Below are 27,196 nucleotides of genomic sequence, written 5' to 3'. Positions count from 1 at the left end.
TGAGCGTAACGCCATATTAGATGTAACGCAAGATTTTGTGATATCACGCTAACGGATGAAGCATCATCATTGTCAGTGTTTATGGTGGGGCTTACATCGATGACTTCATTCCTATTTTTCCTGCTCTATTAGAACTACGTATTTCAAATATTACTTGTACATATTCATTTAGACGTTTTTAAAATGTCATCTTTGAATGGCGTGGAACAGTATTCTACAATTCTAGTGGGTTAATATCAGAAGGAATCTCGGTGTGTGGTGATTGCAAAATGGCGTGGCTTGGGAAGTCCGTTCCTTGGATCGTGAACTTTACGTGTAAACTCCTTCTTCTTCTTCTCCTTTCCTCCCAAACTGTTCAAGGTAAGGTCGACTCCATTCAGGAGTTTAGGAGCTGCTGTACATTTATATAGAATTTAGTAGAAGCTAGTATATTGTTAAACCATCTTTTAAGCTTACATTTTGATGCTAAACCTCGACTCCATCGTTGGCAAAACAGCTCAAAAGGAATGTTACCAACACACTTACAATCAACAAAACAGTATTTTGAAATCGTCTTTTGAAGAAAAAAAACATTAAGAGACTAAAAGGAGATTAATCTGTGTCAAAAATTCGATAAAGTCTTCAAAGCGGAATCGTTTGCACTTGTAACCCTGATTTGTAATAAGAATTAACCTTCTGGCGTGACTTGAACACTGTAAGGCTTCAGAAGACATTCAATATGGAGTGCTATAACACTTTTATCCTTCTGATATGATTGTCACAAATTCGATGAGTCTTTATCGCAACCCACTGGCTACAGCACGCGCGAAGTATCGTTTATTAAACGTTTCTAATAGAAGCACAACATATTTCCTCCTTCATATAATTTATTCTCTATACTATTACAGTAGTTTTAATGAAAACTTTAACGCATTATCGTTGAGAGAAATAGAGTATAAGAAAGCATACTTCCATTCTTCAGTCTTGGAATTTCTTTAGAGTATAGATTTAGCAAAATTTTTCACCAAACTTAGATGTTTGAAGTGTTTTGCGAGGTCTGATTAGTCCTCGTGTTTCGTCTAAAATAATTCTTTTGTATATTGTTTTGCGCGACAGGAATTAAAGATATTTGAAAGTGTCTTTCAAGTAATCAAGAAAAATGAAGTGCTTTGCCTCATTTATCAAATGATAAAATCTTCATGAAATCGATAGTCTGTTTTCTATCAACAATGCAATGTGCAGAGATGGTGCCTTTTTATAACTAATTCCATTAGAATACTGGCTAGACTTACATAAATCATTCATAAAATTTCTTTTTATAATTTTGAATTTCATGTTCGAAAACTTGAAAATTGGAAACAATTTGCCATCGAGAGTACTTCCTCAAAACCTTTTTTTGCACCATTGCATTCTCAAAATGTGGATTTTATGAATAATAGGTTCTTATTTTCAGTAAAAAGGTTACTAGACCATGCATTGTTCGTATATTGAAGGTTTGATTCGGTTTTACATAATGGTTTTGTCAGAGGACAAATATTGAAGATCAGAGGATAGAGGCTTTACAACAGGTCTTATGTTTTTGACAGTCTCTCATGGAAGTCAGGTTATATATTTAGAGCCTGTTATGTTCCTAGTATTTTTGCTTTAATATTTTAAACCCTAAACCAAGACAACCTCACTGCTCAGGGATGAATTATTAAGTGAGGGCATGTCTAACACTCAGATCGAATTCAAATTGAATTGGATTTTCTCAAAGAAGGAAAATAGGAGAACTTGAGGAACAAACTTTGCTCATATGTGCTGTTGGGTTCAGGAATTGAACCCGACTCCCCAGAGGTGAGACTGAAGAGAGAGTAATGAAAAAGTAAATGTGATGATGAAGCCTCATATCCCATGTTAACTGAAAGACCACTTTCAGTACAATTTGATCAGTAATATTGTTAACAACTTAATTAACAATTTAATTAATCAGTAAACAAGTTTCTTGCTTGTTGAGCAGTCTATTTTACTTCCTGCCTAACAAAGGGAGTAAAAGAGGTAAGACTCTGCTTGCAGGAAAACAACCTAATTTTGTCAGGCTCACAGCTGTTCAAACATCCTCTTGGTTTGTTAGTTAGGTTCGATGATAGTTGCATGAGGTTCCTGTAAGGGGAAAGGGGTAAAATCAGGGGCGTAGCCAGAAGGGCCAGGAGGGGGTGCACAGCCTTGACCCCCCCATTCTCATGCTGTGGAAACCAAAGCATCTATGTAGTCATGTGATAAATTCGACTTACCAGCTACGCCCCTTTGATTTGCCTATTTCAGTTGCCCTGGGGGAAATAGGATTTAGTGTACTGGAAATGAGAAGAAAATGTGAATAGGAAAAGGTTTTTTATTTAAGAAAAAAGTTTGGGATTTTAGACTCAGGGAAGTGAAACTTGCTTAAACCTTTGGGTGGGTAATTGGATTTGCACCCCTCATTTAGCACCCTCTTTTATTGGTTTCCTTTCATTAGTTAGCGAACAGGGGGAGGGAACTTCAGTGGAAGGAGTCAAGGAGTTCTATTTTAGATTGATTGGCTACTATCCTCTGTTTATCTTGTATAAGACACCTCGAAGCCAAATGAGATAACGGTACCAGGTCATTCCAAGACGGGAAGGCAAACCAACTAATGGACATATATCTTAACACGAATATTCAAGGTGTAATACTCGACGCTAACCTACGTGTTCTTTGCGAGAATAATAAGAAACGCGAATCACTAGTTCCAACTATTGTTATATCTCGCAATGACCTATCTCCTATTGCTTATTGCCTTTGGCTCTGAGAACCATTTTTTAAGCCAATTTTTGTGTTTTTTATTTTTGTTTTATTTCTTGCAGTATCAGCAGAATTTAAATTCCTAAGCGCACCAAGCAAGTTTTACTTGGTTCCCTATGATTCCAATTTTGAGATCAACTGCACAACGAATGACGCTAATGCTACAACAACCCTCTACTACCGAAGCAGAGCACAGGGCAATAAATGGGTAGAACGTACACTCAAAATAGGAGAGCTTGTCAAATTTGGTCATGTTTATACAGTGTTAGACTTCGGTACAGAAGATGAAGGACAATACCAGTGCCGTGCCAGGAATAGTCGTGGAGATACCATCGAATGGCCAAACAATGCAGCCAAAGTCTTTGGTAAAACTAACCTAATACCTCCTGTCAATATTGAGCCTAAACATGAAGCGATCTTGACAGCTGGACAATTTTACAACATCACTTGTTCGTCTTTATATGGTACTAGTCTACAGTGGTTTAAGAAGCAAAGTGACGATGGCACTGACATTCCTATATCAAGGGACAAAACTTACTCAACAGACGACAAAACAACGAATAATAACAAACTTGTCCTGATGATAAAAAATGCCCAAAAGAGTGATTCTGGAAGCTATAAGTGTCTTATGACGTTCAATGGAAATACGAACGATAAACTCGTGTCTTTAACAGTATACGGTAAGTTCATTCCAAGACATGATGGCTACGGCTATTTCAGAGGGCCTCGTTTACGTACAGCCATAGTTTTTAATCACACGCGCCCTCTAGCGATTGTTTCTGTCGCGATGAAGAAGCTTTTGGTGGACTTCAATCAAGGCGTTTCCGTGATATTCTATAGGCACGTGCCGTTATAGCTTTGTGTTTTCCGACAATATTATGGAAACGCCTTGTGATTGACGTCCACCAAAACCTTCTTCGTTGCGACAGAAACAATCGCTAGAGGGCGTGTGTGATTGGGAATGGCTGTAAGACTCCATTTCGTACTCTCAAACATCCCTCAGAAATTTAAGTGCCTTTTGACATATTTACGATAATAAATGAACAATAAACTGATAACGTTCCTATTCAGAGAGCCTCTTCTAACACCAATTTTATATGGCTACAAGGCATTCTTAGTCGGTTTATATCAGGCCATGAAAACCCCGAACACTTGTCAACCTCTACATCGTCGTCGATAACAACACCTATTATATAAAACATGGAGGTATAGTTATTAATTTTTATTTTCGTTTCAGACACTGTTGTCCCAGCTATCACAAAATCTAGTGCCTCTCCATTAGCTGTAATAGCATCTAACCAAACAACGCTGTTTTGCGTGGCTGATGGATATCCACAAGCGAAGATAAGTTGGTACAAAGATGGCAAACAGATAACAATAAAAGATTGTACACTTTCTCAATTTATTACCACGTGTAAGGACAGAAAATACAAGCTTACATACACACCAATCACCAAGCACACACAGATAAATGGTGGTCTGACAATATTTGACACCAACTTTCCAGATGACCAAGGAAAATACACTTGTAAAGCTGCCAATACTCAAGGGGAAGTGAACAGAACAATAGATGTTGATGTTAAAGGTAACCAACTACTTTGTTATCACTTTGGCACTGACTGAATCACCAGTTTAGATCACCGTGTCGTGCTACTGTGACCGTGAAAGTATCATGTCCAATCGTTTATGGATAATCACTTATCTCGGGCAGTGATTGGTTTAAAGGAGGCTGTCAATCGGGTACCTTTACCGTGCTGTCACACGAACTGTACTGCATCTTCTTTTCATTGCGATGCTCTAGTTTCGAGTTTTATGGTTCTCAGGGTTAGCCTCGATTTTGTGTAGAATATTCATGTGTTCCATTGAACATCATAGAATTTCAAAGTGTCTGTATTGTTGAAGTTGTGCATTCTTTACTTTACCGTTGGTATTTGTGGATATTTAGACACTGATTCGAGGCTAACCCTGAGTAAATGAGTCTGTAATCAAGGAACACAGCGGTATTGAACAAATTCGAAACTATGGTCTATTATTTTGCAATTACCACCATTATCATCATCAGTTTGAGTAAATTTCATATGACTATGAAAACATATAGTTCGGTCTAGACACGGCACGGTACGACCAAGGCGCGGATTATTCTCCTCTCTATTTATTAAGAGTACTTGATATTTCTAGATAAACCAACGCTTGTACAGAAAACTCAGTTTTGGCAGTTGGCAAATTTGCCTGCTCAAGTGAAATGTTCAATCAAGTCATCGAACCCTTTACCGTCCTTCACTTGGGTTTATCAATCCTGTTTTCCTGGTCAAGTCAACTGTCCTTTGACTGATTTCTGGTCTGCACTTCCTCCCAGTCAAACAGTACTGCCTTCTCCTGGTGTTAACACTAGCTACAGCCTTGTTAAAGTTACTAAAGACATAGAAGCTGCGTTTTATAGGTGTACAGCAAGAAATGCATATGGCACTGATAGCCTGGTGTTAACGTTCCGTCGCATTGGTGAGTCTATTACTAGTATAGCATGGCCTATGGTAAAAAAGCTAGATTGTCGAAGCCAAACAAAATAGAATAAAGATGATAAAGGATTAAGATCAGATATATGTACTGGTCATTGCACGATCCAAAAACAGCTATCATGACTGATAGTATAGAACACTTGCACTGAGTCCCGAGAGGAATTTTTCTTCTGGACAAAACAATGGATTTTTTTGCATAAGAAAAGACAGCCTGTGGTTTTGTCCGGTCCCCAGAACGATTCCTCTAGAAAATCAATGCAAGGGGTCTATTACCATCAGTTTTAGTCAAAACATTGGAGATATTTTACTAGTGAAGAAGAATTTAAAAACACCTAGATTCTTTGTCTTTAGATGCATGCCTAGAATTCCTTTCCTTCATGGAATGACTTATGAAATATCTCCTATCTCCTTTGGTTACGACAACCCTTTGGCAGCCCAGTCGTACAATGCCTTCGTTTTTACTAGGTTGCCTGCGGTAGCCCAGTTGTAAAATGCCTTTGGTTTTTTTGTCTTATCCTTCTCACGAAAAGTGCATTCTTGCACAAGAGTACCCATATATGGATTTGAATGACGTTTTCATAGATTCTAGGCTCATAGATTGGCTTAACAGCTGAGGATGTAATTCCAGGCTTTAGAAGTAATATTACTGAGCAGTAAAAGAAGATTTTTAGGTGTTAAAAAAGCTCCAGCATACCAGCACATTAGGCAACCCAGTGCACGCTCCAAACGCGTCTTGTTTTAAAATAGCTGTTTGTTGACGTTTAAGGTCATGTTACGTGATGAAATTTTATGTAAAGCTCTCTTCTGCAGATAAGGGAGGTGTTTTGATTCAAATCAAAAGCCAAACCAAGCCACTGGTGACAATTGCTAAAGAAGCATTCAAACTTCCGTGTGTGGCTCGCCGAGACGACGTACAATGGCTGAAAGATGGAAGTGTGCTTTCTACTATGAGCGATCCCAGAGTAAATATCACTAAAATGGTCCTGGATGAAAAGTTCACGAAGATAATATTGACCGTGATGAATGCTACTGTCAACGATTCAGGAGTGTACACGTGTGATGCTGTTTTTCTGAAGCCCCAAGTTGTCAACGATTCTATTGTAGTTATCGTCAAAGGTAATGAGGAAAGAATAAATTGTCAATTTTAGTTTTGAACTTTGAACATTATCATCATCATTATTTATGACTACCATCGTCATGATCATCATGTAACATCATCGCCATCATATTTATCATTATTATCATCAAGTATCATCATCATGTATCATCATCATGTATCATCATCATCATGTATCATCATCACCATGCATCATCATCATGTATCATCATTATCATCATGCATCATCGTCGTCATCATCATCATATATCACCATCATCATGTATCATCATGTATCATCATGTATCATCATCATGTATCATCATCATGTATCATCATCATGTATCATCATCATGTATTATCACCATGTATCATCATCATGTATAATCGTCATGTATCATCATGTATCATCATCATGTATCATCATCATGTATCATCATCATGTATCATCATCCTGTATCATGTATCATCATCATGTATTATCACCATGTATTATCATCATGTATCATTATCATATATCATCATCATGTATCATCATCATCATCATCGTTATCGTTATCATCATTATGTATCATCATCAAGCATGATCATCATCAGTCATAATGACATTTTTAAACAGTCAACCACTCAGTGGCACTCACAGTACTGTATCTACTCTTTATATTATTTAGCGTCATTTAAGACAATTTCCAAGAGTACCTTACATTTAAATCAAAAATTAATGTGCTCGCAGGTCGTGTGAAGCCCACTATTACTGGATTAGTTTCACAAGAAGTAAGAGAACAATTTCCAGGATATGTAGAGTTTGTGTGTGAAGCAACCACAGCAAACCCAAAAGCCACCATAAACTGGAACAAAAAACAAGGGGGAGAGTGGAGAAGTTTAGAAAGACAAATCTCTAAAGGCCTTAGTTCAACTACTGAATGCAAAACCAGAACAACAGGTTTTTATGTGATTCGTGATGATAACAGTCACCTTGTGATCTGTAAACCTAAACACAATGAACATACTGGATGGTATCAGTGCACTGCAGAAAACACTGAAGGTAGAGATGAAAAAGAGGCCCGACTTTATGTATTGGGTGAGTATTAGAAAGGAATTGGAAGAACCTGGAGTGCAATAGAAAGCACCCCAGGTAGAAAACTATATAACAGACTAGAAGAACCTGGAGTGCAATAATGAGCATCCCAGGTAGAAAACTATCTAGCAGACTAGAAGAACCTGGAGTGCAATAGAAAGCATCCCAGGTAGAAAACTATCTAACAGACTAGAAGAACCTGGAGTGCAATAATGAGCATCCCAGGTAGAAAACTATCTAGCAGACTAGAAGAACCTGGAGTGCAATAGAAAGCACCCCAGGTAGAAAACTATCTAACAGACTAGAAGAACCTGGAGTGCAATAGAAAGCACCCCAGGTAGAAAACTATCTAGCAAACTAGAAGAACCTGGAGTGCAATAGAAAGCACCCCAGGTAGAAAACTATCTAACAGACTAGAAGAACCTGGAGTGCAATAGAAAGCACCCCAGGTAGAAAACCATCTAGCAGACTAGAAGAACCTGGAGTGCAATAGAAAGCATCCCAGGTAGAAAACTATCTAACAGACTAGAAGAACCTGGAGTGCAATAGAAAGCATCCCAGGTAGAAAACTATCTAACAGACTAGAAGAACCTGGAGTGCAATAGAAAGCATCCCAGGTAGAAAACTATCTAACAGACTAGAACAACCTGGAGTGCAATAGAAAGCACCCCGGTTAGCTCAGTTGGTAAGAGCGTCGGTCTGTTGTGCGGGAGGTCGTGGTTCAAGCCTCGGCCGGACCAACACTCAGGGTCTTAAAATAACTGAGGAGAAGGTGCTGCCTTTGTAATTACATCTGCAAATGGTTAGACCTTCACGTGGCTCGGATGATCACGTTAATGGCGGGCCCGTCCCTAATTAACTAGAGACGTTAAAAGAGGACCACGAGTTTATCAATTGAATTACTGTCAAGTGTTATCCTCTATAAACAAAGTTAATTATTATTATTATTATTACCCCAAGTAGAAAACTATCTAACAGACTAGAAGAAAATGGAGTGCAATAGAAAGCACCCCAGGTAGAAAACTATCTAACAGACTAGAAGAACCTGGAGTGCAATAATAAGCATCCCAGGTAGAAAACTATCTAAAGACTAGAAGAACCTGGAGTGCAATAATAAGCACGTTAGGCAGTAAGTTTAAAAAGGAATACCTGTAGGATAGACAATAGCAGGTGCAATATGAAGCAAACTTGTTTGTATTTATTTGACAAAATTTTAGCCTCACCTAAAATATTAAACCCAAAACATGGAGAAAAATTCCCGGTTGATCTGGGAACTTCAATCAACGTAACATGTAGCGCTACTGGTAATCCACTGCCTGATGTAGTTTGGACAAGAACAGATGATCCCAACAGGAAAGTACTGTCAAGTGGTGAAGGGAAAGCTTTGCTGAGGGTGGAAGATGTGCAGGAAAAAGACTTGGGAAACTACACGTGTAATGCTACGAATACCATCATGTCTGTCACTGCTCTACTGACTATCCAAGGTACTTATATTTATCCAAGCCTTCTCTAAGGTAAATTCGTTTGAAAAACCAGTTTTACCTGCTTTTGAGAGTAATACACGCCTTGATTGGTTTTGTAAGGCACGTGCGCGCGCGCGCGTCCAATAACACATCAATGGCGGGAAATTTTGATATTTTCCCCAAGGGGTCAGGAATGTACGTTACATTGACAGCTGTATTTTTAATAGAATATACAGAAGGAGAAGCTTTTAAAGGGAAAGAAGTGTTGACTACAGAAGCCCTGATTGGAATCATCTGTGGGTGCATAGCATTTGTACTTATCGTCAGCATAATCTGCTTTATTGTGTATCGACGACAGAAAAAACAAATAGATGAATACAAGGAGCTATACTTTTTGAGAACTGGCAGTAGCGATTACAAGGTTCGTTTGTCTTCAGCTATTCTTTTGTTTTGTTGTAATATGTAACACGTTTTGGGGACAAAACAGTCGACAAAACAGTTGTTTTTTCAAAAGAATGCAAGCCTTTCATCAAATATATTAATTGGGAAATTTGCGGGAAAACGCGAGCGCCGACACCGCGTTTGCGCTTGAAATTTTTTCAGCACGTTTTTTGATAATTGAAGAGAGTTGGGTAGAATGCCAAGAAATTTATGTTTATTTGCAATGAGAATACGAGCATGCGCAGAACGCTTTTTCCATTTCTGAACGAGTGGTTTTCCAAGGAAACATTGGCATTTTCTTCAGAAGGTGCAGGAATGCAGAAGGAGAATAGAATATAAAATAGACTAACGCCTTGGTCATTCATTCTTGCTCTTTTCTTACAGATTGATCCAGACCGTAGCCTTCTTGAACAATGTAACAACCTTCCCTACGATCTTGACTGGGAATTCCCCGAAGAGAGACTCATTCTTGGCGAACCTCTTGGTTCTGGAGCGTTTGGACAGGTATTGAAAGCAGAAGCCATCGGTATGCCAGCCTTCAAGCCCAGAGATAAAACTCCGGATGGAATGAGGCAACGTTCAAAACTACGAAGATCCATGCGAGGAAGCAGAAGGAAAAGTGAATACAATAGCCTGAGAACAACAAAGCAAACAGTTGCAGTCAAATGTTTGAAAGGTACTTGTGAATTCGTTCATTTTAGGGCGAGTGGGTTAGAGCCTCGAAGCTACATGGATAACAAAGTGTGTACGAGTTAAATGTTCACCTTCTATCACTTATTGAAACCTCTGCATGGACACCCATAAATGTTTGAATTATTTCTCTTTCCCTTGCCATAAGGGTTTTTCTTCAGTCTTTGGCCCTTGATCAGGCTCGTAACAAGGCTTAGAAATGTGTGTGTGTGTGTGGGGGGGGGGGGGGGGGGGGGAGCAAAACAATTCAACAAAACAACTCAAGGGGACAAGTCTCCTCTTGCCTGCTGCCGTGTTTCTGTCTCCGCAAAGGTGTTTTAAAATTTAAAAAATCCAATTCTATCCGGCGTGGAAAGCGCAAAATACGAGCCTCTAGCTAGGTAGACCGAATAATCACTTCCTGCCTGATCACGTAGAATAAATTAAAGAATGAACTGGAAAAATCGTAGAACAAATTAAAGAATGAACTGGAAAAATCGTTTTTATTTTGTCCTCCTTTACAGAGGGAGCCAGTCAGAGTGATTACAAAGACTTGGCCTCAGAACTAAAGATACTTATTAATCTCGGAGAACACAAGAATATTGTCAACGTGCTTGGTGCCTGTACACGTGGTCGTCGACTGTTGATGATCATCGAGTACGCTCCCCATGGTAACCTGTTGTCATTCCTTCGTGCCAGACGAGATATTTACGATGCAAACTGGGTGAAAACCTCGAATAATCCCGATCAGGAGTTCACTTTGGTGGATTTAGGAATGACAGCTTATCAGATATCTCGAGGCATGGAGTTCTTGGCTTCTAAAAGGGTAAGTTAAGTATTTATAAATATTGGAGAAAGCTGCTAGAACATTGTCGACCTTTCCTTGATATGGCCTCTTTTAGAATGCTGCCAAAGAAAAAAGAAAGAAATCGAAGGACAAGAAAAAGGAAAGAGAATGAAATATAGAAGACGAAAAGGCAGGAGAAGAATAAGAAAATATAACTTATGATCAGCTGATTAACCTTTCTCAAAAATGCGCTTTCTGGTACGGCCCATAAGTAGGCTAATAAATGACACTTTCCTGTTCCCTTTTCCAGTGCGTTCATCGTGACCTTGCAGCCCGTAACGTCCTGGTTGGACAAAATTACGTCATGAAGATCTCGGATTTTGGTTTAGCACGTGACATCTATCAAGATGACCTTTACGTCAAAACAACTACAGGACTGCTGCCCGTTAAGTGGATGGCCATGGAATCTTTATTTGACCGGGTCTACACAATAAAAAGCGATGTGTAAGTGATAAGCATTTCTCATAATTATCGAATCAAGTTTCTGGCAAAATCTTAGATCACCCAGAGCGTGGCGGATTTAGGAGGAGGTCACAGGGTGCCCATGCACCTTTCTTGTCCGAAACTAGTTGGTTGGTTTAAACATTAAAGATTGACAACCCTCCCCCTACTCAAAATCTTTGATCGAGTATCGATAAAATTGAAGATTGAAGGGGTTCTTCTCCTGGAATTTTGAATTTCTTTCCATGGACCTAGATTACTTCCTGGAATATTTTCCTTTTACGCCAACTTCCTGGAAACTTCTGAAATTCATTAATTTTCCAATATCGTATTTTAGATGGTCGTTTGGAATCATGTTATGGGAGATCTTCACTCTTGGCGGCACTCCATACCCCGGTATACCCACAGAACAACTCCTGGACTATCTCAGCGAAGGAAACAGAATGAAACAGCCTCAAGGCTGTCCTCTAGAGATGTATGCCATCATGAGAGACTGTTGGATTGAGGCTCCTGAACAAAGACCAACCTTTGAGGCAATTGCTGAAAGACTTGGGAAAATACTGGAAAAGAATGTGACAAAGGTAAGCACTTTTGGTCAATTTCCCAGTAGCGATTAAACAGGGTGCTAATCTGCCGTTCTGATACACAGGGCAAAGTATTTGACTAGACAATTATCGATTACTCTATGATGAGGAACGTGTTGTGTGTCTGTTGGTCGGTAGTCGTGTGCCTGTCGTTCCCCTCTTTCGTTTGACTGGTGGATATTTTTGAAGATGTTAATCTCATATTACCAATATAGTTTTGATTTGTTTACTCTTTAACAGGACAATCCTTACGTTCACTTGGAAGTCGATGAAGATTCAGGAGCGTCCAACTACTACCTTACACCGTGCGAGTCTGACTGTCTCAATAGAAAAACCACAGATGGTTACGAAGAGCCTGTCCCATCACTTCGTCCACAGTCACCCTCCACGAGGTAAGAAATGTTGCCCCATTTTCAAACTTTAATGGAGTACAAAAGCTTACACAAGTTTATTTCTTTGGGATTACTAGTACGAGTTCGTCTGCCCCTTTTTCCTCATACACAGGTTTATTTCTTTGGGATTACTACACCATTTGCTGTTCATTAACCGCAAAGGAATATTCATTGAAGCGAAGAAGCATTGTCATTACAGCGAACAGGCATACAATAAGGCGAACGGAGTCTCAATAGTGCGATGGAACTTTCATTAAGAAATTTAGCATTGAATTTGACAATCATGAATATGTTTGCGCGGGTTCATTAACGTTTTCAAACTTTCATTAGCGTTTTGGTGCAGACAATAAACCACAACACGCATTCAATACAACGTTTTGGACATTTATTTACGCAATACAAAATAACTATATTGTGCTTTTACGATTGTACATTTTCAAAAACAAAAAAGTGAATTTATCCTTGAATGTGTTCTGTATTTAAACATCTTGGACGATATGTTTGCATGTGGTTATACCACTTTATGCATTTCTGTGGATCTTCATAGACCCTCACAAGACGCTATCTGACTTCATTTGGAATTTGGTTTCTTTGTTGTGCCATTGCAATATCCAAAAAAGAGGGATTAAAAACCTCAGAACTGACTTGATATTTATACCTAACGGCGCTTTGTTTGTACGAAGTCATATTCACGGCTTGTAAAAAAAATGAAAAGACAGTTAAAATCCTACAATTCCTGGTGGAAAATATACTTATATTGTATTGCGTAAATAAATGTCCAAAACGTTGTATTGAAAGTGTGTTGTGGTTTATTGACTGCACCAAAACGCTAATGAAAGTTTGAAAACGTTAATGAACCCACGCAAACATATTCATGATTGTCAAATTCAATGCTAAATTTCTTAATGAAAGTTCCATCGCACTATTGAGACTCCGTTCGCCTTATTGTATGCCTGTTCGCTGTAATGACAATGCTTCTTCGCTTCAATGAATATTCCTTTGCGGTTAATGAACAGCAAAAGGTGTAGTACGAGTTCGTCTGCCCCTTTTTCCTCATACACAGGTTTATTTCTTTGGGATTACTAGTACGAGTTCGTCTGCCCCTTTTCCCTCATACACAGGTTTATTTCTTTGGGATTACTAGTACGAGTTCGTCTGCCCCTTTTTCCTCATACACCAGTGTCTTTTGACTCATCCCAGCCTCTAGTGTACAGTCCAGGATTTCTGGCAACGGTTTCTATGGAATTATAATGCTCTTGTGAACCACCTTGCATTTGGTTCTGGCTCATAAGCATTATGTTTGACGGGCACTTTGCATGAATACCATGTACATTGAAGGATAACGAAGCTTTAGTATGATATCATGGTATGCATGGCTACGAACGTCTTTGCGCGAACACATTTAGGATCATGAATATTACATTTTAACATTAACATAATAACATTAAAATAATAGAAAGATAGGTCTGCCACTTGCTAGACACACTGTCTGCTAAAAACCTGACCAATTAATGAGATTCATTAGCTTGCAAACAGGTGGCCAGTTCTCAACACTAAGCTTATTACACAAAGTTAACGCCTTGTAGTAATTGAGAATGTAGATCTGGGGCTCATATCACTGATTCAATTTGTTTGATGGTACCCAATGTACGTATATAGGCATATAAGAAAAAGGAAAATATTGTTTAAAGAATACTTTATATTCTTGAGGATATTCAAGAAACGGTTCTGTCGTAAACAAGGAAGTTGAGATGCTCGTCATTGTAATATAAAGTATGCAAGTAATGATTGTCACTGGCATGTCGGGTGAAAAGTTTTCGAAAATGATCAAATATTTCTCAATTGATGCATTTTTCTTTTTTCTTCACTCGTCTTGGACTGTTCACTAATATAGTCATTCACTCACAGTTGTTCGTCTACCTTCTAACTCAATTTTCCTTTTTTATTTGTTGTAAAATTCCTGTAAACTTTTATTTCAAATGGCCAACACATCGTAATACGTCCATGCACAGATGTTTTCACTGACATTAAAACGATTGTTGTTTTTTTTTTTTTCAGTTATAATTCTCCTCTACCAGTTCTCCCACCCAACGGACCAGAAGATGAATCAGGCAATGAAATGCCAAACTCACCACTACCACCGATTCCTCCGTCACAACGGAGTGGCAGTGAGAGCAGTAACGAAAGTGGCATCGACATTGGTGACAGGGAGAAAGACAGAATTGAAGCGGAGCAGAGAGAACCGTTGATCCTGCGTCTAGACGAGGAACCAACTTCTCCTGAACGAGAGGGAAAGACTAAAGGAAAATATAAAACAGAATCGGCAGTATAGGAAGTACTGACTAATTTTCCATTCGGCGATCAGAGAGCGCTTTATGTATTATATTGACGTCTTTGAATAGTTATCGCTTCTTAACTTTCATAAAGGCGCCATTTGGAACTCAGTTGAAGCCATATCAACATCATGGCAGCTGCTTCAAGTACAATCGCCCGCAAAAGATACACCTGAAAGGTTCCTTACCAAATTGTGAATTCTGATCAAAAATCCATTATATATGACGCACAATATAACGAAAAACTTCAACTAACAGATGCATTAACAAGATTAGGTGCCAGTTATATTATTTTGCGATTGTAGCAATGACGTTGCTTTCAAAGCTTTTAGCTTAAACTCTAAAAGGTTTATATTTTGGACATTTGTTTATGCGAAAAAAGAAAAAAAAAAAAGGTTTAGGTTTCTTTTGTATCCATTAGCTACTAATAGTGGGCGGACCCTGGTTGATATCATTTCCTCCGTCGTTCATTTCCTCAAAACTGAAAATCAGTTCCTTTTTATTATTTGTCGTTAATGGCATACATTTTGCTCATGTCATGTAGTTTTGATTTTTTTTCAATTTTATGTATCGCTTTTCAAAAAAGCAAAGGCCCTTTCGTCAAGCTTTCACTAGAGTCTTAAAGCCAGGAAGAGAGAGGTCACGATTCTCCTGAGTCGGCCATCTTGGATGGTCTTAAAAAAATAATGACTACCATTATCATCTTGTCTTTTTCATCCAACATGATTGTTATTTTTAGTGTAGTAAAGTCTTTTCAATATAAAGAATAACGCAAATATTATGTACTTATTGACTGAGTGGGAGGGCCGTACGGGAAAATATTTGGCTCGAGGTCATGTCGTACGGACCGAGCGCAGCGAGGTCCGTACAAATGACCGAGAGCCAAATATTTTCCCGTACGGCCCGACCTAACTCAGTCAATAAGCATTTTATCATATGACCCTCACGAAAATAAGAATAAATAAGAAAAAGAAAGCGCGCGGATTCGAGCAGGGCCGGACGGGTTTTTCCGGCCCGCTTACGTCAACCCGTCCGGCCCCCATCACGTGACTTTTTCCAATGGTTTTATTAGAGCGCGCGAGCAGGGCCGTACGGGTCATATGATAAACGAAATTTCGAAATCATCATGATTTCATTTTAACTAAGTATTGTAATGGTCATTTGGCAATTTATACGAATAAATTTTTATTCAAGTTACTTTGTATAAACTGCCAAATAACCAACATTATAATGATGATATCCAAATCGTTGTTCATAAAAAGTCTGTTCAGCTGTCCCCTCCCCTTTTTCCCCTTTTCGTCTCCCCTTTTCCCCATTTCGTCCCCCCTTCATTTTCCCCTTCATCGTCCCCCCATGCACCCCTCACCCCTTTTCCCCTTCATCTACGCCACGACAGAAGCCATTAAGTCCATACAATCCACTGTCTTTCAAAATCTTTATTTTCAAATAGAATAGTATATCGGCTACGGCAATTAAATATGGTTTCACTTCGGCTTTGTCGTTATTTGCAGGATATACTCATTTGCAACCTAATTTTACTTTTAGGATTCGCGACTATTTTGTAACATATGCCGATAGTGCTTTTAAATGGAAAACGACTTCCGGGTCCAAATAAAAAGCAATTCTGTAAGAATTTTTCTTCATACTTCGGCTTCATGACAGGATTTGTAGTCCAAGCAGTTCTAGTATTTTCAGGTGGAGGTTAATTCAATGAGAACATTTTCGTCTGTTTTGGGTGGTTTTTGTGTATCATTGGTGGGGCGCGGAAGTCAAATCTGCTCTGTCTTAGAAAATCGGATAACGTAATTTTATAATTTGCTGATAATATTGCTTGCTTAATGCGTAGGATGAGTTCTTTGCATGGCAGTAGTCTGTGGGGGTGAGATTTGGCTGACCTTTAGGTGAATGCGACATTCAAATTGACTGAACATATCGTATGTATATGCAATCGCCAAGGTCGCTCCAAGCATGCCATTCAAGAACATGTTATAATAGGGGTATAAGCAAACATCGCAACATCCACGACATTCTATAGAGTAATTTGGAAACTTGATTGCAAATTGCGAGCTATACCAGTCCCCCCCCCCCCCCCCTCGGGATACCAGTAGCATTTCCCTCACCCATTGCTTTGATACGTGACATGCACTTGGCGGTACCCCCCAGTTTGCGCGCTAGTTTCACAATTATTATTCGCTCGAGTAATGCTTATGTCTGGATCATATTACATTATTCAAGGCAGAAGCTCCTTCAAACATACTCTTGATTCGTATACGTTCGGCAAGTCTAGAAAGTCCTTTGCTAGAAACTGAAAGCAATTTAATCATGAGTTATTAAGTACTTAGCTATCGATCAACTGCATGCTTCCACTTTAAGAAGCCTTGGAGACACGTTCGAGTAAGATAATTTGAAGGACGAGAACGAGCCTGTACAACTGCGCCAGTCTCTCATCGAAGGATCTTGTAGTATTTCGTCTTATGGGATTTTAGAACTCCTCAAACGATTCTCATGGGAATATCAAGATATTTTTTATCATTTGTGGCAGCACTGTTGATCTGGGAAGCTGCTGGAAATGTCTTGTTTGGTTAGTAAATACTATAAAACCGGGATTTGTTTAGTTTGTTTCACAAAAATAGTTCAAAATCTAATGTGATTGACTGCGTTTTTTTTTAATTTTTGCATTAATTATTAATTAATTTGTAGTAATTCAAAACTAGCCAACTATTAAGATAGTGAAAAACAATGAAGAAATGAACCTGGCAATATTCCAGTTTTGTTTTGAGTTATTCAGGGTTCTTGTCGAAATCAAGTAAATTAAACAACGACCTGTTTTAAATGTTAATTGAAAGTTCAATTCAGCAATGAGCAATGTATGACGCTAAATTTAATTAATGGCTTATTATAGTAGAGACAGCACATGGTGGTTGTCAAATCTAAATGTGACATTCTGTTGACCCACAAATCAAACTAGTTGTCTAGCTATCATCAATGCTGCATTCTGATTGGCGGTACTATAGTGAAAGGTGCCAGCTTTGAAAACCAGAACATTAAATTTAACTCCAATTATTCGAAACTTGTTTGCATCTATATATTTGATCACCCTTCCAATAATGATCTTCTTTAGCACCTCCACCGACTAAACTTCGACCTACTGTTGGTGGTAGAACTTTTTCATACGCAGCGCCAGTAGAATGGAACACTTTACCATCTAGTATTAGGAATATTACATCATTACCTTCTTTTAAAGAACACTTAAAGACATATTTTTATAGAAAAGCCTTTATTTAGATGTTTTTGCAATTCCCCATTGATTAACTTAGCTTTTATGTTTCTAGTTATTGTGTATTGTTTCTGTATTCAGCGCAGATGAACATCTTGTGCTACTAATCTGCGCTTTATAAATGTAATTTATTATTATTATTTTATTACCCTTCACCGAAAAACTTTTCTGTGGTAAGAGTTGAGTAGAAAAGTAAAGTAGAATTAAAGCTTCCTTGAAGCTAGGGATTGGAAGGGGATGGTTGGTGAATAGTACCTTCACTTTTGTCGAGTATAAATTTAATTTCACATTTTATAATGAAATAAAAGTCAATTTCCCACCATAAAGGCCAATTTTGAGTCTCTCGATTGTCTAAAAGTCATCATGATCAGGTACCTCCCTCCCCAATGCATTTCAAAGGGTCCCACCATCTCTATCTGCTCACTCTTATTGGACTACTATTGATTGAAATAAACAACCATCCACGGGCAGCCCAATAAAAGTTGAGCCTTCATGTAATATATACAGTATGAGTGGCCGTGTTGTATCTGAAATACAAACTCGAGGTGTAGGCGAGAGTTGGTATATTGGATACAACATGGACACGAATACTGTAGATTGCTTATCAAATGTCTAGGTTAGTTCCTTTCTGTTTCGCTAAAATTTTCAAGATAAAAGTGAATCTGGCCAAGAAAATCCATCTTAAAGTTTATGCAAATGAACACGATTCTGTATCTGATTTACAACACTCTTTACGGTCGTTATTTCTGTTGTGTTTTCCTCATGAATTATTAATGAGTTTAATAAAGATCATATATAGATTAGCAAGGGCTAATTGAGTTTCTTCCGTCAACATAACGGAAAACAATAAGAAGAAAGCATCTAATTCTTTAGTTTAGTTTAGTTTTTTTTCTGCTGGAGGGGGGTTTCAGCCCCCCTTTGCCCCCCACCCGGATCAGCCCACTCTTCAAATGTACAAAACTAACAGACCTTAAAGTCTATTTATTCAAAGAGCTGTTTTTTATTTTTCAGCTGCGGCAGAATTCAAGTTTATTGGAGATGCTGAGGACCGCAGTTTTCAAGTAGGTTATGGGGAAGATCTCCTGATCAATTGCTCGACGAACGACCCAAACACTGCAGTATTCTTATACCGTAAGTTATATTATGAGCCTAGTGGAAGTGTATGGAGACCACTCTTACCGAAAGCAAACAAAATCATCAAAAATGGACAAGTTTATATTGTGAAAAACTTTGACTCAAATGATGACGGCTATTACTGGTGCAATGCTACCAATACTAGAGGAAGAACAATTAATTTTAACAATCCTAGTTACACTATATTAGTTGATAACCAACGGATACTAAATAGTATTCAACTCAACCCCAAATCAGCTATGATGCTGGTGGGAAGCAGTGTCTACTTTACATGTTCTGCTGCCTATGAATCAAACTTACAATGGTTTAAAGCATTTAATGTCACCAGTGTTGCGGTGTTGAAAGATTTAGTGAGAGAGGAAATAACAACTGACTTGCATAAACGAAGCCTTCATCTGATTATCAAGAATGCCACAGTGAAGGATTCAGGGTTGTACCGATGTCTTCTAACATACAAAGGAAAAGAAAGCCAAAGGGAAGCAAGGTTGACTGTGTTAGGTAATTATAAGAAGTATAAATTTCCTTTTCTATGATAATAAATTTGGTAGGTATTATTAATGCTCAAATATGTGTGCTATAGATTACGAGGCACCCGTTATCAAGTCTTACAGCGGTCAATCTACTGGCATTGTTGAGGTCAGAAACTCAAAAAAGACCAATATTAATTGCACTGTTCAAGGATACCCACTTCCCACCATTCAGTGGTACAAGAATGGACATGAAATACCTGCATCACACTGCAATGACACTGAAGCCAATCCTTGCAAGACTGGTACAAAATACTTGGCACGTTTAAGCCGTCTGCCAAACTCCAAAACAGTTACAAGTAATTTGACTATCATAGGGAGCATATTTCCAGATGACCATGGCTCTTACATATGCATGGCCAACAATACTAAAGGACATGCTACTGTGAAAATTTTTGTTAACATACCAGGTGAATGAGTTGTTTTGTTGATTATGAATAGCCTTTTCTTGATGGTAGTTTTTTCAAAATGGAAAGATTTTGATGGTGGTGATGATACATGGTGATGATATTGTATTGTTGTTGGTGGTGATGTTACGTTGTGATGATGTTGTTGTTGTTGGTGGTGATGATACTTGGTGATGATATTGTTGTTGATGATGATACATGGTGATGATATTGTTGTTGGTGGTGGTACTTGGTGATGATATTGTTGTTGATGATGATACTTGGTGATGATACATGGTGATGATATTGTTGATGGTGGTGATGATACTTGGTGATGATATTGTTGTTGTTGGTGATGATACATGGTGATGAAATTGTTGTTGATGATGGTACTTGGTGATGATATTGTTGTTGATTATGGTACTTGGCGATGATATTGTTGTTGATGATGATACTTGGTGATGATATTGTTGTTGGTGATGATACATGGTGATGATATTGTTGTTGATGATGATACTTGGTGATGATATTGTTGTTGATGATGATACATGGTGATGATATTGTTGGTGGTGATGATACTTGGTGATGATATTGTTGTTGATGATGATACATGGCGATGATATTGTTGATGTTGGTGATGATACTTGGTGATGATATTGTTGTTGGTGATGATACATGGTGATGATATTGTTGTTGATGATGATACTTGGTAATGATATTGTTGATGGTGGTGATACATGGTGATGATATTGTTGTTGATGATGATACTTGGTGATGATGTTGTTGATGATGGTACTTGGTGATGATATTGTTGTTGATGATATTGTTGTTGGTGATGATACATGGTGATGATATCGTTGTTGATGATGATACATGGTGATGATATTGTTGTTGTTGGTGATGATGCTTGGTGATGATATTGTTGTTGTTGGTGATGATACATGGTGATGATATTGTTGTTGTTGGTGATGATACATGGTGATGATATTGTTGTTGGTGATGATACATGGTGATTATGATGATACATGGTGATGATATTGTTGTTGTTGGTGATGATACATGGTGATGATATTGTTGTTGGTGGTGATGATACATGGTGATGATATTGTTGATGGTGGTGATGATACTTGGTGATGATATTGTTGTTGTTGGTGATGATACATGGTGATGATATTGTTGTTGTTGGTGATGATACATGGTGATGATATTGTTGTTGTTGGTGATGATACATGGTGATGATATTGTTGTTGTTGGTGATGATACATGGTGATGATATTGTTGTTGTTGGTGATGATACATGGTGATGATATTGTTGTTGTTGGTGATGATACATGGTGATGATATTGTTGTTGATGATGATACATGGTGATGATATTGTTGTTGTTGGTGATGATACATGGTGATGATATCGTTGTTGTTGGTGATGATACATGGTGATGATATTGTTGTTGTTGGTGATGATACATGGTGATGATATTGTTGTTGATGATGATACATGGTGATGATATTGTTGTTGTTGGTGATGATACATGGTGATGATATTGTTGTTGTTGGTGATGATATATGGTGATGATATTGTTGATGGTGGTGATGATACTTGGTGATGATATTGTTGTTGTTGGTGATGATACATGGTGATGATATTGTTGATGGTGGTGATGATACTTGGTGATGATATTGTTGTTGGTGGTGATGATACATGGTGATGATATTGTTGTTGATGATGATACATGGTGATGATATTGTTGATGATGATGATACATGGTGATGATATTGTTGTTGGTGATGATACATGGTGATGATATTGTTGTTGTTGGTGGTACATGGTGATGATATTGTTGGTGATGATACATGGTGATGATATTGTTGATGGTGGTGATAATGGTGTTTTTGTTGATGATGCCTTTTTTTTGTTATTCATACAATTCTAATGTCTTTTTAAGTCCCACCAAAAATTTCAAGCCAAAGGCACCAAGTAATTACTGTGGTTCTGGGAACCTCAATCAACGTAACATGTAGCGCTACTGGTAATCCACTGCCTGATGTAGTTTGGACAAGAACAGATGATCCCAACAGGAAAGTACTGTCAAGTGGTAAAGGGAAAGCTTTGCTGAAGGTGAAAGATATGCAGGAAAAAGACTTGGGAAACTACACATGTAATGCTACGAATACCATCATGTCCGTCACTGCTCTACTGACTATCAAAGGTAATCTAAGGTATGACTGACTGACTGAATGACTGACAGACTGACTGACTGTCTTTTTTGGTGCTCTTCTGGCAAAGATAATATAGCTTTGACTTGTATTTTTCTTATTTAAAGAATCGAAGGAAGGAAAAGTTATAACACTAGTACAAAAAGAGATGCCTAGATCAATTGTTATCGGGATCATTTGTGGATCTGTGGTGTTTACGTTTATCGTCGTCATAATCTGCTTTATTCTATATCGACGTCAACAAAAGCAAACAAAAGAATACAAACTGCTTTACTTCATGAAAATGGGAAACACAAACTATGTGGTATGTATTCCTGAATATTCTATTTTCATTTGAATGTTCAGCCATAATACGTACCAAGAAGTAGATATGCGTTTTAACGACAAGCAGTAATTTTATCAAACTCTGAAACAACCTCTGGGCTGATCTAAGTCAGGGCATGGCTAACTCACAGATTGAACCCTGAAACAACCTCTGGGCTGATCTAAGTCAGGGCACTGCTAACTCACAGATCGAACCCTGAAAAAACCTTTGGGTTGATCTAAGTCAGGGCATGGCTAACTCACAGATTGAACCCTGAAACAACCTCTGGGCTGATCTAAGTCAGGGCAAGGCTAGCTCCTAGATCAATTTGAAATTTGGAAGTATGTTTTAAATTTTAGTGATTCTGTCTTTTTCATTCCTGCTCTTTTCTTACAGATTGACCCAGACCGTAGTCTTCTTGAACAATGTAACAACCTTCCCTACGATCTTGACTGGGAATTCCCCGAAGAGAGACTTATTCTTGGCGAACCTCTTGGTTCTGGAGCGTTTGGACAGGTATTGAAAGCAGAAGCCATCGGCATGCCAGCCTTCAAGCCCAGAGATAAAACCGCTGAAGCAAGGAGACTTCGATCAAAACTACGAAGTTCAAGGCGCAGGTGTAAAGACGAACAGAACAGCTCGGTAACGGCAAAACAAACGGTGGCAGTGAAAACCCTTCTAGGTGAGTAGCTTCATGATTTCGTTACCTACTGTTTTTAGGACGCATCCTCTTGTACTTTCTCTGCTATGCCCGGAGAAAACTTCTCGGCGCTCAGGGGAGAAACAACTAGAAATTCTACTCACATATGACACCGAGTGCTGGAAAGAACAAGCGTACACAATCCGTAATTCCTATTCTAAGTTTCTTTCTTATTCACAATAGTATAATTCTTAATTTTTTCAGATGAAGCCAGTGAGAGTGACTACAAAGACTTGGCCTCAGAACTAAAGATACTTATTCATCTCGAAGAACACAAGAATATTGTCAACGTGCTTGGTGCCTGTACACGTGGTCGTCGACTGTTGATGATCATCGAGTACGCTCCCCATGGTAACCTGTTGTCATTCCTTCGTGCCAGACGAGATATTTACGATGCAAACTGGGTGAAAACCTCGAATAATCCCGATCAGGAGTTCACTTTGGTGGATTTAGGAATGACAGCTTATCAGATATCGCGAGGCATGGAGTTCTTGGCTTCTAAGAAGGTATATCTAATTCAGGATCCATAGTTCCGCAAGTGTACAGGTTAATGCATTCATAATCTGACATACACTGATTCCTTAATCATTTGGATTAACACAGTTGTTGTTAGATAGGCTTCGTAAGCGGAACTTTGTTTCCTCTTACCCCTCTCCTGTAGCAAATAATAAAGCAATCGATATTCTTTTCTTTCCCAGTGCGTTCATCGTGACCTTGCAGCCCGTAACGTCCTGGTTGGAGAAAATTACGTCATGAAGATCTCGGATTTTGGTTTAGCACGTGACATCTATCAAGATGACCTTTATGTGAAAACAACCAGTGGATTGCTGCCCGTCAAGTGGATGGCTTTGGAATCTTTGTTTGACCGGGTCTACACAGAAAAGAGTGATGTGTAAGTAGGCAGGATAATGCGCGGTGATGCATGTGTGTATCGGCATACTTGCAATTGGCAACTTGCAGGAATTTTAAGGAGGAAAGACAATTTCTGCAAGAACGCGCGCGATTGTGGTACAAGCCGGTCTCTTCCAAAAGAATATTTTTTTGTCTCTCCTCAACTTACAAGGCATCAATGTCGTACACCTAGCTAGATCTGGCGATGTATTACCCGCATTACCTGTCGTCCAACTGAAGACCTGGTTGATGCCAGCCGACATATTAACGTAACTACTTTTTAAAATCCATAGTTTATAAGAAGTCTTTTGATGTCTTTCAGGTGGTCATTTGGTATCGTGTTATGGGAGATATTTACTTTAGGGGGCTGTCCGTATCCTTCTGTACCCTTGGAGGGACTTATAGACTTTCTGAATAATGACAATCGAATGGAAAGACCGTCACACTGCCCCGCAGAGATGTATGACATTATGAAAGACTGTTGGAGGAAAATTCCTGATCAGAGACCAACATTTGCGGAACTGACCGTGGGAATCAAAAGGGTTATCGAAAAGAATGCTCCCAAGGTAGAATGGTGTCTTTCTTTCATCCATCCATCCATCCATCCATCCATCCATCCATCCATCCATCCATCCATCCATCCATCCATCCATCCATCCATCCATCCATCCATCCACCCATCCACCCATCCATCGATCCATCCATCCATCCATCCATCCACCCATCCATCCATCCATCCATCCACCCACCCACCCACCCATCCATCCATCCATCCATCCATCCATCCATCCATACACCCATCCACCCATCCACCCACCCATCCACCCATCCATGCACCCGTCCGTCCATCCGTCCATCCGTCCGTCCATCCATCACTCGTTCGTTCGTTCAATTTTTTTCCTTCATTCCTTCCGTAATTCAGTTGGTTATTCATACTTTTGTCGTGTTCTTCAGGGTAACCAAGAAGCTTGTCTTGAAGCAGTACACGAACCAATGCGAGCCAGCAACGAATACCTGACTTCAGCTGAATCCTTACCATCAACTAGAAAAACAAGCCTGGGTAATCAGGCCACAAAGGCACCAAATACTAAGTAATAAAACATTGAGAAAACTAATGATGAAAGTTTAAACAGGTCAACTCGATAATACTTTGACCTCCTTTTTTACCAGGAGCGATGACTTAAGCAAGAACAGTACTGCGTCTGTGAATGGTATCATCACTGAGCCTGAAGTGAACGGCAACACTAGCTTCTTCCAGACTGGAAAGAAACGAGTGAAAAAAGAAAAGAAACCCTTGTTACCTCAGTCTTCTTTTAGTTCTAGCAAACCGAACTATATCAACCAACATGAATCAGCAGTGTAGAGTCACAAAAAGTGTTTTATAAATATTTACAAGTTAGTGTGTTCAAGGCCTTGCAAGCAAGTTTCCAAAGATGCTAGCCGGACAAAGACATGAATCACATTTTCAAACTGCAATTACTGATAGTTTAATGGGTGCAATATTGCAGGATGTACTACGCTCGTTCGGCTACCTACAGTTACTTTCCTTCACAATCCCTGAGTTTTACTTCCAAGCACTGAAAGGTCATAACCTCTTAGATTTTAATGAATATATTAATGCATGAAAAAATAGCAAAGTAGCAAAAATTCGATTCGAAAAACGAATTCATAATTTAAATGTACAAATTAATTACAACTTAGCAGAATCTTTCATCTGCTAATCCTTTCCCAGAAAGGTTCATAAAGAAAAAGTGATTTCGATATTCCCCAAAGACATTATGATCATTATACGTACTTCAAATAAAAATTGATTGATTAAGATTATATTATTAGAGCTATTTTAATACCAAATACATGACAATCAATGTCATGACCGTTATCGCAAAATTGAGGTCTTCATGTAAAAAAAAAACGACTAGATATTTCAATATATAATCTACATGAACCGGCTGTGTAGCTTTTTCTGCAGTATATGATATAAGCCCTCTGTAAAACTAAAAGGCAGGTTTATGCTCAAAAGAACGATACATCACAAAGATAAAACCTCCGCAGTTGCATTTCCCGGCGTCCTTGACAATTAATGACTTCCCAAACCAAACAGATAGACTGAGTTTTGGCATTTCCTATTCAATGTTACCAATTTTTGACATTTTTACCGATGCTTTTAATATGCTGTCTCCTGTCGCCTTCATAGACAAACGAAAACATCTGGAAACTCCTCTTCGTGGTCCATTTTCCTTTGCCTCCTTTTTTTTTCTTTTTTTTTTTTTTTTGGCAACACGAGGAAAACCACTGAAACTCGTGGCCAGCACTTGCAAGCTGTCGTTTTTAGCCGAACTTTACTTTATATTTGGAATAGTTTTGGTCAATTAAATGGCTTTCGTCATTGACTTGATTGACAGATTTTCCTATAGTTTTTTCGATTGAATCTGAACCACAACCCAACTTTGAGCTAAAATGAGGTTGTGGGGCATAATTTTTTTTGCAAAAATGTCGTCATCAATTCAACTGAAGCTGGTGCTGCTCTCTCAGCACTGATTATCGAAAAGTGGAATTCTTCCAAAAATCGAAAAATATTATTTCTATGGATTGTATTCCAAAAATGGGAAATCATGCAGAGAAGAACTGTTCGGAGAACAAAACATTAAACTTTTTTAAAAATACGAAAAATCTATAATAAATCTCTGTTACATGTACATGTAAGACCTCAGACAAGACTAATTGTTTGTATTTCAAACGGATAAAGTTTTATTTTCATGAGAAGCTGTAAGATCAGAGTGAGCGTTCTTTTGATCTGTGGGTAAGTAGAATATGCCTCTGCATGTTTTCTTCGTTACCTACCAGATGTTCTCAGTAGGCCTGATAACATGAAAACGTGATGGATAAAACCAAAGTCATAAATAAAACTGACCTCATAAGCTCACCATACGAACAACTAGGAAAGTCATTTTTTTACACTTTTAGAATATATATACGATATATCGTGATTTATCCTTTTGATTGAGTTGGTTTCTCTTTGGCTTGGGGCCCTAGAAATCTAATAAGAACTGACTCAATATAATCCGCACCCCTCCCTTAGTAAACTAGTTCTCCAACTCTTGCGTAATTGTCTTGTAATGGCTCCA

At 38.5% G+C, this 27,196-nt stretch overlaps 1 protein-coding gene across 3 annotated transcripts; it reads left to right on the top strand.

Moving 5' to 3' along the window:
• The first annotated feature begins 51 nt into the window (after nucleotides 1-51).
• Nucleotides 52-26,461, top strand: LOC148905864 (uncharacterized). 3 transcript variants are annotated; one of them, XM_089039064.1, is made up of 16 exons: nucleotides 52-360; nucleotides 2,841-3,458; nucleotides 4,016-4,363; nucleotides 4,957-5,277; nucleotides 6,105-6,410; nucleotides 7,124-7,471; nucleotides 18,927-19,547; nucleotides 19,630-19,986; nucleotides 21,906-22,169; nucleotides 22,284-22,480; nucleotides 22,877-23,162; nucleotides 23,385-23,686; nucleotides 23,879-24,072; nucleotides 24,394-24,637; nucleotides 25,026-25,131; nucleotides 25,242-25,405. In XM_089039064.1, the coding sequence occupies exons 1-16, from the start codon at nucleotides 270-272 to the stop codon at nucleotides 25,253-25,255; spliced, it is 4,617 nt and encodes a 1,538-aa protein (XP_088895190.1). In that variant the 5' UTR covers nucleotides 52-269; the 3' UTR covers nucleotides 25,256-25,405. The 3 variants fall into 3 exon arrangements, with proteins under 3 accessions (XP_088895190.1, XP_088895189.1, XP_088895191.1); XM_089039063.1 differs by having other exon boundaries at nucleotides 53-360; nucleotides 25,026-25,162; nucleotides 25,242-26,461; XM_089039065.1 differs by lacking the exons at nucleotides 18,927-19,547; nucleotides 19,630-19,986; nucleotides 21,906-22,169; ... (5 more) ...; nucleotides 25,026-25,131; nucleotides 25,242-25,405 and adding exons at nucleotides 8,686-8,952; nucleotides 9,159-9,352; nucleotides 9,757-10,048; ... (3 more) ...; nucleotides 12,154-12,305; nucleotides 14,364-16,271 and having other exon boundaries at nucleotides 58-360.
• Nucleotides 26,462-27,196: the final 735 nt, after the last annotated feature.

This window comes from Actinia tenebrosa, unplaced genomic scaffold (assembly GCF_029948245.1).
Source record: "Actinia tenebrosa isolate PJP-AT-01 unplaced genomic scaffold, QUT_ActTen_1.0 PGA_scaffold6__47_contigs__length_16458017, whole genome shotgun sequence".
NCBI classification, from domain to species: Eukaryota; Metazoa; Cnidaria; class Anthozoa; order Actiniaria; family Actiniidae; genus Actinia; species Actinia tenebrosa.
The sequence above is the reverse complement of the archived record's forward strand: the minus strand, read 5'-3'. Positions and strand labels throughout refer to the sequence as shown.

Excerpts from the sequence above, each read along its gene's own strand:
- LOC148905864 (XM_089039063.1), top strand. The coding sequence starts at position 270 with ATGGCGTGGCTTGGGAAGTCCGTTCCTTGGATCGTGAACTTTACGTGT. Across the intron at positions 3,459-4,015 it reads CGTGTCTTTAACAGTATACG|ACACTGTTGTCCCAGCTATC; the intron begins GTAAGTTCATTC and ends TTTTCGTTTCAG. Across the intron at positions 19,987-21,905 it reads AATTTTTGTTAACATACCAG|TCCCACCAAAAATTTCAAGC; the intron begins GTGAATGAGTTG and ends TGTCTTTTTAAG.